The 12,589-nt window shown below is 39.3% G+C and overlaps 1 protein-coding gene across 1 annotated transcript in view; it reads right to left on the reverse strand.

Moving 5' to 3' along the window:
- DNAH11 (dynein axonemal heavy chain 11) overlaps positions 1 to 12,589 on the reverse strand; it is a 167,931-nt gene that overhangs the window by 55,687 nt on the left and 99,655 nt on the right. The window contains exons 57-61 of the mRNA XM_044428955.1: positions 11,554 to 11,700; positions 5,717 to 5,830; positions 4,510 to 4,653; positions 3,272 to 3,454; positions 778 to 879 (exon numbers count right to left, since the gene is read on the reverse strand). Coding sequence (XP_044284890.1) covers positions 778 to 879; positions 3,272 to 3,454; positions 4,510 to 4,653; positions 5,717 to 5,830; positions 11,554 to 11,700 — 690 coding nt within the window. The remainder of the gene's footprint in view (positions 1 to 777; positions 880 to 3,271; positions 3,455 to 4,509; positions 4,654 to 5,716; positions 5,831 to 11,553; positions 11,701 to 12,589) is intronic.

Raw genomic sequence — 12,589 nt, forward strand, 5'->3', positions numbered from 1 at the left:
AGAAATCCATTGAGAGTTAATGGGCAATGAACAAATGGATCAAAGTGTGGATAAAGCGTGCTAGTAAAATCTTATAAATGTACATTCCACAACAACTAGTCATGTTATAGGAGTAGGACTCATTACCAACCATGGAATTTAACTTAAATGGAAGAGTGAGAACTGTGCTGCATATTCAGATTTGAGAGTAACTGAGATCTTTCATTAGAAACTAGAAAAAGGAACTAATCAGAATAGCATGCATTTATCTTACATGGGGTCACAGTTCCTCTGAATTAGTCTAGTAGCATACCTATTTGTACTGTGTGTGTTTGCCAAAGACAAACAATGCTTATAATTTCCAGAAGGCATATGTGATAGTCTATTGCAGTGAAAATGTATTATTGTATGATATTGTAAACCTAGATGTTAGTTAAATAATGTAGCTCACCAGCTTTCAGCAAAATTCAGTAATTACATGTTAAAGACGCTAGCTCTGCTTGCACATAATGGCAGCAAATCATGGATTAATTAACCTATGATTTGATACTGTTTCGTACAAACCAGGTCAAACTGTACCAAATACAAAGATGCAATTCTATAATAGGAAAAATACTACAATACCTAATGCAACTATACCATACCATTGACAGTAAAACAGTGTCCTGGTAAACCAAGAAAGCAATAGAATCCCTTATCTTTATAGGCTGTCTCTGAGTATCACCACAAAGAAGAATGCAAGTCATCACAGTTCTATCTACTTCCAAGCAAATAAGACTGTACTAGGATAACACTTACGCCAAGCTTTTTCCTGATAGTTTCTAGCTTTTCAGTAGCTGCAGCAAGTTCAGCATTTGCCTGAGCCAATGCCTGACGTTTTGGCTCCACATCACAGTATACCTAGTAATTCAAATATTCAATTGTTAAACAAAAACAGGCCAAAAAAAGACAGGTTGCTTATATGTAACTGTAGCTCTGTGAGTGTTCACCTGTTCTAGTTGTGAAGTTACTATAACAGGAATTTTTTGACAGAAATGAATCCCCCAGTTCTACTAAGACTTCCCACTGTGGTCCTGAAACCAAAGAATGATTGTATAATTTCAGGAAACAACAATATTAATACAGTTGGTATTATATCAACACCAAACTGGGGGTGGAGAATGGATTGTGTGAATGCCAGTTGAAGAACGACAGTTATATGTAAGTAATCTGACCTTTTTTATGGTCTGTGTGCATCACACAGACCAGTAAAAACTAAGGTACTAGAAAGAGGCCCAGTGTTATTCAAGTGAAAAGATAATATAGTTTGATCACAGGAGCAATCTGCTTTACTTAGAGTGTCAAGAAACTAATGCCATACTGGTTTGCACCAATTTCAAGCTAGGGCGGCCAGGAACAATGCTCAATCTCATGGAAGAATATTGGTGGGTCAGTAAGGTCCACAAGTGCAGCCAAACCATGTGGAAGGCCTCACTACCACTGCTGCTGGAGACATAGGAGAAGGTGAATATGTGTGAGACATAGTAGTTTCAGGAGTCCCAACCACTTTTAATGCCTTTGGAACAGAAAAGCCTTAAGCCCATCCAATCTATTCAATTGTTCTTGTTTCATAAATGACTGGCCATGAGCAGAGATATCCATTATGCAGTATTCTCTTAAACAGACAAGGCACAGGAAGTGGCTGAGTGAGTTTGCTACCATTATGGACACATTTTCTAAACAAGGTCATATGTCTCTATGACTTGCCAAGCAAGCAAGCAAGCAAAACAATTTCAAAGAACCACATGGACAATAGCTTCCTTGAGGCTCCCATCTTCTGATCAATGACGAATGGAGGGAACAGGTGGGAACCTGCTAGGATCATGTGCATTAGAAACAAGGGAAGGGTTCCTACAAAAAATCCTTAGCTATAGAAGCTTTTCAATGGAGTCACATATACAGAGCCCATGAGAGTGTTGTACACAAACCAAGAAGAAAAATAGATCAAACAAAAGGAAGAGGTTTAAGAAGCCAAAAGGAAAACTAACAAAAATTATAAAACAACAAGAGATTTGCCTTCAGTTATTTTCACGGTAGTATACTGGGCGATACTTCAATTGGAATTGATTGCATCCTTCCTTCTTTTCAAGTTTTTAGGATTCACATAAGTCAAGGAAGGAACATCACAGAATAGATAAATGGATGCATGCAATATACATTTAATTAGAGCAACATCCTGGAATATGATAAATAATCTAATATTTGCATTTCAAGTAAGTATTTCCCAACAAGTTGTTTTGCACATTGGTTTGTATATGCATCACTGTCTCAGACTGTAATACATCTGCCCTTCCTTTCCTGAAAAGTCATTTTTTCAGTGACACATTATTAGCTGCTTTCTAAACCATCCTGAGTCTACCAAAGTTAGAAAGCAGCTCTTAAAGATGCACATGAAGAGGGTTATTGCGTAGAGTGAAAAAGAAAGGACAGGGTTCCTTTCCTTGGACTTTCCTTTCCTGCAAACTTGATTTTCTTGTCTTTTCAAAACTTTCTGATCAACTATGGCCTGATACTTATTAATTCTATGACATTCTTATAATAGTCAAAGTGTTTAACTTTTCAGTAATAAGCATAAAACAGGCCAGTATTATCATCATATTGAGGCCTACAGATGAAGCTTAGGAAAACCTTCTCACTATCATATCATAGACTTAATTATTACCAGTGTTTTGTAAAAAAAAAAAAAAAAAAAAGGTGCCGGAACACACGTCGCAGGCAGTAAGCGTGTGACGACCACACACACAGTGGAGCGTCCCAAGCCGAGAGAGCAGTCCCAAGCTGAGAGAGCAGCGCAGCACCCTCACTATCTCACTATCAGATAGCAGACACAAAAGCAGCCTGCAGGCACTGTGTTAATGATGTTTGCTGCTGATCTGCTACAATTCAAAATCACTTCGTAAAATACATTGTAAAAAAGGTGCCGGAACGTCGTTCCAGTGCGTTCGATGACAAAAAAAGCCCTGGTTATTACAACGGCCTTTCCCAGACTGGGTTCCTTGAGATGTTTGGTTTACAACTGCTATCATTTCTGACTACTGGGATTTGTTGACTAAGATTTGAGATTTTTGTCATCAACCAGGAATGAAGTTGGGAGACTCCATTGCATTGTGTGATAATGATTTAAGAAGGTAACATGCAACTTACTATTCTTATTTTTACTGGAAGTATTGCTTTTATAATGAGTGGCCAAATACTCAAGTAATTTACAGCAAATTCTATTTATTCCTCCAAATCAACAAAACATATCCAGTACCTCATAGAATTTTACTATGTTGATAACCCAGGCACAGAGACCAGCTGCTGCAAATGACTTATTGCGAACGAGACTTGGGTTGAATCCAGAGTCCTTCAAGTAATGTTCCTTGACCACTTTCAGACAATTCTCTGGGATATGCTCCTTATCATAGTTAATTAACGCTTGCAAGAATTCATCAACCTGGAAGAAGGCAGTTAATGTATCTAACTCATTATGGTTTGTATAATGCTTAGATTTCACATGAAAAAACTTAGACAAACATAATGAACTCAGTTTTGAAAATAATAATGTAGGAAGTACAGGCCTAAAAAGCAAAGGGTTCTGTGCATATCAAGCTGTACACTAACAGCAGTTAGTTAGTGGAAGGGACTGCCAAGGGTTTGTGAGCAGCTGGCCCTCTTCCCCTCACCACACACACTCTGAAGGTCTTGTCTTAAGAGGATGGGCATATCTTACAAGAGGAAATACACATTCTGCCAACATGGCACTGACTGGATAAGTACACACTACACAGAGCCCTCACACCATATGTCAATGTAGAAAGTAACTGCAGGAGGATCTGGGGGGATTCTTCAAAGCAAACAAAACACCACTGTGTGTTTGTTATATGTGTCTGCACACAGTGTTTTTTATTTCCTAAGTATTGGCTGATGAACTAGTTCTTTTCTTATGATTTGAGAAATCTGCCAAAAAGAAGATAATAACTCATTGAGGTCTTCTTCCTATGTAATTTTTTGCCCTCGAAAATAATTAGTGCCCATCAAATACATTACAGGAAATTACTTATGACCACAGAACATTTTTTTGTTCAAAACATGGTGCTGACAGAGAGCTTTGCAAACACGCTGGACTGAAAGAAAGATGAACAAGCAGGTCCTAGTTCAAATCAAGCCAAAACTTTTCCTGGAAGCAAACTGACTAAACTGAAGCTGTCATACTTCTGGCACAGCATGGAGAAAACAATAATACTAGGGAAAGTGGAAGGAAGGAAGAAGAGGAGGAAGGCCAAATAAGAGACTGATCCATAAAGCAAGTCACAGTCTTATATTTGTAAGAGCTGAGCAAGTCTGTCAAGGGACTGGTCATTTCGTAGGGCATTTATTCATAGAGTCACCTTGAGTCAGAGATAACTGGACAGGATACAACATAATTATCTTCACATGTTCATTATCACAACAGAGAAGTCAAATAATTAGGTAGCAATATGGTTTAGGGGATACAAATGTTACAAATACCTTTCCCATGAAGAGTTTAGCAGTGTTCCAGGTTCGGTCTTTTGGTACTTTTCCTTTATTTGCCAACAGAACCATTACTGCAGCCATGACGTTTATCACTGCTGGTGGTGGGTTAGCGAAGGCTTTCAATTCAGAAAGATTATCCTGAACAACCCCACATAAGAATAAAAATCAGATAACAAGGGCTTATATGACAATTTGAAGATAGTGGCTTGGTAAATTGTAATCCCTTCCTCTATTACTAACTAGAGTTAATGTTTGTATAAGAAAGGAGGAAAAACCATATGACTATAATAATTCCTTTACTGGAACAGAACAAAAAAGTGTGTACTCCACCAACTCATATCATCCCTGCGATGTCACTGCTCTCTATATCATACTTAAAGATGCTAAGTTCTAGTAAGAAAAATAATTATTGTTTTTGATATTTTGTATGACTTTTGCATTATTAACTATACTTTTCTATTTTGTGCTTAGATCTATCATATTTTTACCATATTGTAAAGTTACTATCTTTAGACATAAGCAGCAGACATGAGATTCCAAATTAAATCTAGTATCCAATACTAGATATCCAAATCTAGTGTTCAATAAAGTAATAACTAGCATAGATTCATGGCATTCGTCAACTTTCATTCACCCCTACTTTTGAACAACACATCAGTCCAAGAATTATTAGTCACAAATTAGCATAAAGACAACCAAAAGTTAAAATATTAAATAAGTAATTTTCCAATCTTACTCTCATTTCACTTACAATTCTTTTTTGCAAAAAGGCTTGAATCTGTTATTAATGGAAATAAATGCCCGATAATTAAGTCAAAGATTTATAAAGATCTGACAGTGACTTCAATCTGAAACAGTATCAATTGCAAATGAGTATTTAAAAACAAAGCTGTGTTTAAAAGTTTTCTAACGTCAAAATATTGTGCTTTTGAATGTTGAGAAACTGTAGTATATCCGTAACAGGAGAAATTTTGTTTGGATCCTATGCAACACATGAATACAACATTCAGCTTATTACATGAATGGCTCAGTGGCAACAAATTTACATCTGCTTCATAGCCAGCAAGTATTAGACTTGGTTGAGTATCTCAGGAGTCCAATTATTAAAGAAGTGAGGAAATCTTTTATGGAATTTCTCCCCAAATGCAACATTCTGACAACAGACCACATCAGAGACAACCACGCAATGACTGCTGCTCACCTTATTCAATGTATTTAAAGCTGCAGTTGCAGCCACCAGAGCAGGTTCAGCTTTCATTAAGTCAGCTTCACACTCTTTCTGTTTCCGACAGACTTCAGCTTGGATGGCAGCAACCTGTTCAAACACAGATTTTTAGCTTTTATCCAAAACCATCTATGCAGAGTGACTTCAAAGCAAACTCTCAGGGAGAATTACCTCTGAGCAAAAACAATTAAGTTAAGGCTGAATGTTTATGAATTAAGCAGACAGTTTACAGCCTGGCAGCACCCCGATGCTACAGAACTGCAAGTAGGTGAAGGCCTGACTTTACACATATGAAGGGCTGTTCTCTATGGGTTTTCATGCAGAAAACTAGGCATAACGGGTAGAAATTTCTGGGAAATACATTAAGTTTCCTTAATCTTGGACCTCTGGATCCAAGTGTATGGATTAGCATGGTTCAGCTACAACCTTTTCCAGACAGTCACATCTCTTATTGCAGGTGCACATAATTTTTTCCATAGAAAGCAAGTGTTGTATCAGTAACTAAGGGTTACTGGTGCTATTCAATGGGGATGCCGAACCTTCCAAACCTGGAGTTAGTGGCATCCTACGCAGTCAGGAGCAACACAGAGAAAAAGTCTTATCCCACCAGGCAAAGCAGCTGGATGGCTGGTTTAGGCCATCTAACTGCAACACTTTGGAGAGGGAGCTGGGGGGCCACCAGGATGCATCATATATTAGTGTAAGTCTCCTCCCTTCCTTTTCCTACCTATGCCCTATAAATTCCTTGTCTAAGGTCAGTCATACAACACAGAAGCATTGGGTGGGTTTCTTTCTATACCAGCTGTGGATTCCCAGCCCTGAACTAACAGCTTTTCCAGACTTAAAGCTGGGTATCCAGATACGGTCTTCTAGAATTGCCCTACACAAGTTCCATCTATTCAGAATTATATCCTGTCCTCCTCCATCGGCCAGAGTTTTTCCAGTTTCTTGTCATATTCCTCTTGATGAGTAAGAAATAGACTAAGATTATGTATGACAGATTTCTCTCTCTCTCTCATGTAGAGCAGTGTCAATATACCGCCTCCCCATTGACCCCACAATTAAAACAAAATGTGTCTGTAACAGCTCCAGCATGCAAGAAGGATTAAATTTCACTTGGAAACAAACTACATTTAACCCTTTAGTACTCTGCAGTACCATGGAACAACTTGCCACCAAAATTCAGCAGTAAACCAAAATGTTTGGGCTTCCTTAAAAAACAGTTTTGATGGATTGTCCCTTGGAAAGTTACCAAGTAAGTAGGAACAGCCTTTGGGTCTCTTGCAGTTGCCCTCCCTGATGTTGCTCTACAAGAATTAATCTATTTCAGCTTTTCAGGCAGCTCTAAAGTAGCTTTTATCAGGAAGGTGTCATCAATTCATAAAAATGTTTTCAAAAAGCAATAAAATGATGTACATGAAATCCTTTTTAGAGCAATGAAAAATAATCTCAGACTTGAAAAATTTCCAAAAGTGGTGATTATCTCAAAATAATCACATCATGTACTGAATCTAATTGCTTAATGAAGTGTTTTGAAATGTGTTAATAACATCCCCCAATTATCCTAAAGCCATCAAAATAACACAGAATTGCAGTTGGGTGAATGGGACACCTTAGTATGGAAGACTAATTGAGGTTTTTCCTAAATTTTCCTAGTTTGTGCAACTTTAGTAATACTAGTTTTGCTTTTTAAACATCTTTTTAGCATTTTACTTAAACTGGTTCGTGACATTTCATAATTACCCAACATTGGAATTTTCATCGCTCTAGGTCTCCTCTAAGTATGACTAAATCTGGAATGAAGCATATTTTCCTCAATAGGTTGTTTTAAAGCTCAGAATGTGAAAAGTTATTCTGCATACACACCACCAGTGAATTATGATCTGCTCTTTAAATATGCATCTATTTTTGTCCTATTAACTCCCATTAGCCTAAGCCAACATACCCACTGGGCAGGGATGATAGAATCTGGAATACAATGGAAAACAATAGGCTTCTCACCCCTGTTCTAGCCAGTGTAGTGTAGTGGTCAGAATACTGGACTGGGACTCAGGGGATCCAGGTTCTGGTCCCCATCAAACTCTCTGGATGACTTTAGGTCAGTAACTATCTCTCAGCGTACCCTACCTCACAAGGTTGTGAGGATAAAATACTTGAGAAGAAGATTAGGTGCCCTGGGAGGAATGGCTAATCACAAAGAATAAGTCACCTGCCCAAAAGACTGAGTAGAAGTAAGAAAGCTAAGCTCTAACACACTATACAACGCCTTTGAACCCACAGTTTCCAACACCAACAGAAACCTGCTTCTTTTTCCTCTTTTCCCTCATGGCCAGCCAACTCATTCATTCAACCTGTCTCTTTGTGCCTCCTCTCCTCAGCTCACTACCCACAGACACACATGCTCTCCCTCGCTCCCCTATTCATACATACCTAGACTTCCATTCATCATCCATTCTCACATGCAGAAGCAACTAGGATATCTATCATGCATGCATCCCAGTTCTTGCTGTCTCCTCCGATTTCCACACACTGTTTTCCATCGACTCCTCCCTCACTTTCCTTTTCTTCTTTCACACACAGGCCAGCCTCCTCCACTGCTCCCAGCTGGTTCTTCTCACTCTCACTGAGTTCCTGCTTTCTTCTCTGCCTGGCAGCTTCCTTCTGGCTTCCCTGACCACTCTGCCGACTTACCAGTGTTCAAGCCTCCCCTGCTTTAATGTTCCCCCTGCTCAGCTTAGCAGATGGAAGTGACAGGAGTCCGCTTTTTTCTTTTTCCATCCTTTTTCTTGATTTATTTATTTATTTATTTATTTATTTATAAATTTCTATGCTGCCCCATTCGCCGAAGCCTCGGGGCGGCTTACAACATCAGTTAAAATATAAACCACTAAAAATATAAAACACATTAACATTATAAAATAAGTCGTTGATCCAAAGGAAAGCACTGGTCTGCCACTGCCAACATTTTTAATCTAGGAATTCCTTGTAGCCTCACATGTGGTCAAGAAGCATTCATGGAACATGAAGATGGCAGCAGCTGAAAGGTCCTGCTTTGTTTGGAAGTGATCCCAGCTACTATGAAGAAGTTGTTTTTCTTCATAAGACAGGGAAAACATCATGGCGGTAGGCACCAAAAAAGACATCTGGGATGGATTTTTGCCTGACCTATAGAACTCCTGAGCTAGGTATGAACCCTGCTTGAGAGCCGGTCCATCTTATCTGAGCTTGGGCAGAGCTTACTTTGACTATACAAGCTCCAGCTCATTTGGATCAGGGAAGCAGCTCCAACAGAAGTGCAAGTGTTGCCTCAAAGAAGCATTTTGTGTCGGGACCCACCGTAGGGAAAAGACGAATGGCATAACAGAGAAGTGGAGAAAGGTGTCCCGCTGACCCATCATGTATGCAACCTGCAGTACAAGCTGGGGCTTGCACAGGAAAGGCTCATTGGATAAACAGCCCATTTGTGCATCTTATTCCTCGCTTCCTTCGGAAAGGGATAGGAGGCTCTCAGCATATCTAACCAATCACGTGGAGACAAGAAGACTGGAATGCATATATAGAAGCACAATTTACATATTACATATTAAGCCACACTGCAGCTTATCTGCCTAGTGGAAGGAAGCAGCTCATACTGCTCTTCTATCATGCTATTTCAACACTGGATCCAGAGAAAGATCAATCCTAGGCTAAGAGTCATGATAACTGAAACTCCTAAGAGGAACCCTGCTGAATCAAACCAAATGCCAGCATTGTGTTCCCACCATGGCCAGCTGATCCCCAGGAAGCCCACAAGGAAGAGATCACTATATGCATTTTCTTATTCAAGTAGAAGTTGGTGTCTTATTGGGTGACTTGAATGTTGACTGGGGACACTGGGCAGTGGTTAGGACAGCATCGTACTGGTCAAAAAGGATTAATGAAGCACTTGGAAGGCAACTTCCTTTCCTTGAAAAGCAAGGTAAAGGAAAGGATAGAAGCTTTATAGTATGAGGACGCAAAGGATAGAAGCTTTATAGTATGAGGACGCAAAGAAATGCCTGCCCAAAGTTGAGGGATATAAGTGATGGCACACAGATGTGAAATGATAGAAAGACTATGCAATGTTGGGCAGCAGCAACCCGTCACAATCAAGGATCTAGGTTGTATAAAGTTGATGTGAAAATAAGCTGAAGACACTGGATTATGAGGACTGGCTATCTTATGCAGCTGTAAGAACCAGAGGTGAAGGAAACCCTGTCAAATCTTAAGACAAAAGAGATGCACAAGGGGCTCCAATGCCTAGGAAGAAAGCCCAGGAAGTGGTGGAGTATGAGACACATATTGCAAAGCATTGCTTAGAACTATGTCTAACATGCAATGAGTTAGACTGGATCCCTGGAAATGGTTTTCTTGCTATGGAAACATTGATTTGGGTTCAAAGGAATTCTAATGCGCTGATGCAATCAGTATCACTTCTTCCTGCAGGCCCTTGTGTCTCCCAAAGACACTTCAGACAGTTGGGGAACAATCCAGGAGGGTGTGGGAGGTGGTACAAGGGATTCAATGGGAGTGGGAATCAGAAGAAATTGTGGGAAAGGGCACCAAGCCACTGAATGCAAATAGAATGACAAGCCAAGATTATGTAGTCTTGGCCTATCATGAACAATCTGGGCACTGGTGCATGCAGCCTGTTTGCTCCTACTTTGCTCCTCCCCACTACAGTGATTGCTAAAAAAAAATTAAAAAATGATTTGGTGAGTATGTTGTTCGAATTGTATCTCCATGATTGGTACACCTGTTATAAGCCAGGGGCCTTGATGTAGAATTCCAGACTTGTTTGGGAGTAACAATCCATGAATCCCACTTCTGACAGTATGTTCACATAGCCCTTTTCAACCTGGAACCCTCTGAATACTTTGGATTTCATCTCCCATGAACCTTATACAATGTGGCCAATGGTCTGAAATGCCGGAGCTTGTAGTCCAAAGCATGTGGAGGACACTAGAGTAGAGAAAGCTGAGCTAAACAAGCTGTGTTTCCTAGTTGGCTTAGCTGTCACATTAGCTGGGAACAGAAAGGCAGGAATGGATAGGCTGCATGCATCCTTTCCCACAATAATCCAGGATTCTCTAGAATTCTGATCAGGTGTTCTGTGTGAGCACAGACAGTATGCTGTCCGTATATAGGGGAGCCTATGACTAAGGCAGTGGGCTAAAAATCTATATAAATAAATATACTGGAAAACAGCATTGCTGTTAAAAAGCACCTTCTCTAGCATTAGACAGAATCACAAAAGTTATTAATAAAGCTACATATAAGTAATTTTATGATAAAGTTCAGTATGCAGACAGAAAGGCATCGGGATCAGAACAGCTAATAAAGAACAGAAAGTACATCATATAGAATGTAAGATTTGGAAGCGAGACTACAAGTCAGTGGAATGGACTTCAAGAACAATCGAGTCGTTCAAATGAACTAAAAAAAAATAAATAAAAAGCCTTTAAAATCCTGAAGTGCTCCGAGATGACTCGCTGACCTTTACTGTATTACATGCAGGCCTGATTCTCAAGATCCCCATCCATTATATGCTTGAATGAGCTCTGTACTTATTGTTCTTTCATATCATTAAAAGAGCTAAAAGGTTGGAAAAAATGCATAATGTAAAGAAAGGTCAAGTGGTAATCATGGTGTGAAATGCTGAAACATGTGTAAGTATAATAATTCTTTAGATTTTATGCTCCCTGGAGAGGTAGGTGTTCAAAATTGTTCACCTACAAAGGTTTATTCTGTGCTAAATATAGCTCAACAACACTAAATTGTGGAATTACACTGACCTTTTGCTCCTCTGCATCAGCAATGGCCTTTTCCTTGCTCACTTTCTCAGTCTGAAGCCCTATCTTAGTAATCAAAGCTTCAGCATCTTGATTTCTCAGTTGCAGTTCTGCCTCTTGAGATGCAAGTTTGTATTTTAAGTCCTCCACCTAAAACAAGGCAGAAAAGGTGTTAGTTTGGAACAGGTGGTACTGGAAGGCATATTTAGCAAGGATAGCTTTCTAAAAAAGCTGGGTACTCAACAGCTGGATGTCAAGAAGATATATATATTTGATATGACTATTAACCACAACAAGATCCCAAGTAACTATTTGAACTCTTTTCTCTAACTGCTTAATCAAGTGACTTCTATAGGGGATGCTTTTTTCTTGCCTCTGGATAAATATATACCTTTCTATCTTCAAACAGTTGAAGCACACAGAGAACCTAATTTAAGAAGGGAGGGAACACTTCAACAAGATTTTATATCATATTCTTGATACATGCATGTAGCGTGTTCATTAAAGGTAATATAATTTTATGTATTTATTATATTTATATCCTACCCTTTTTGGAGCAAGGATATACTCTTATTTATATCCTACCCTTATTGCAGCACCAAGCTAGCTTACATAATTCTCCTCTCTAGTCTGTCCTCTGGAACAGCAGCAGCAACAACTGGAATGGTGCAAGTCCTAAACCAACACTCTAACTGCTGGGTCACCTGGCTGACTACTAGTAGGCTAGTATCATAGTCTACTGAAAAGGGGAAACTACAGATGATTTCACAGCTTCTTCACTAACAGCATGGGTAGGCAAATAAGTGCCTCCAGAAAATCTGAACTACATTTCCCATAATCCTTTAGTGTTCATGATAGAGCCCATCTGCACTGCAATCCAAATATCTGGAAGGAACCTACTATGTTTGATCTATCCAATGGATTTGTGTTTCTAGAACTAAAAAAAATCATGTGCAGTGGCAGCAGCATCTCTGAATACCAGTTGCTCAGGGGCAATTGTAAGGGAGGACTTTTGCCTTTGTTTCCTCCCCATGGGCTT

Source organism: Varanus komodoensis, unplaced genomic scaffold (assembly GCF_004798865.1).
Source record: "Varanus komodoensis strain SLA01 unplaced genomic scaffold, ASM479886v1 scaffold2, whole genome shotgun sequence".
Lineage (NCBI taxonomy): Eukaryota > Metazoa > Chordata > Lepidosauria > Squamata > Varanidae > Varanus > Varanus komodoensis.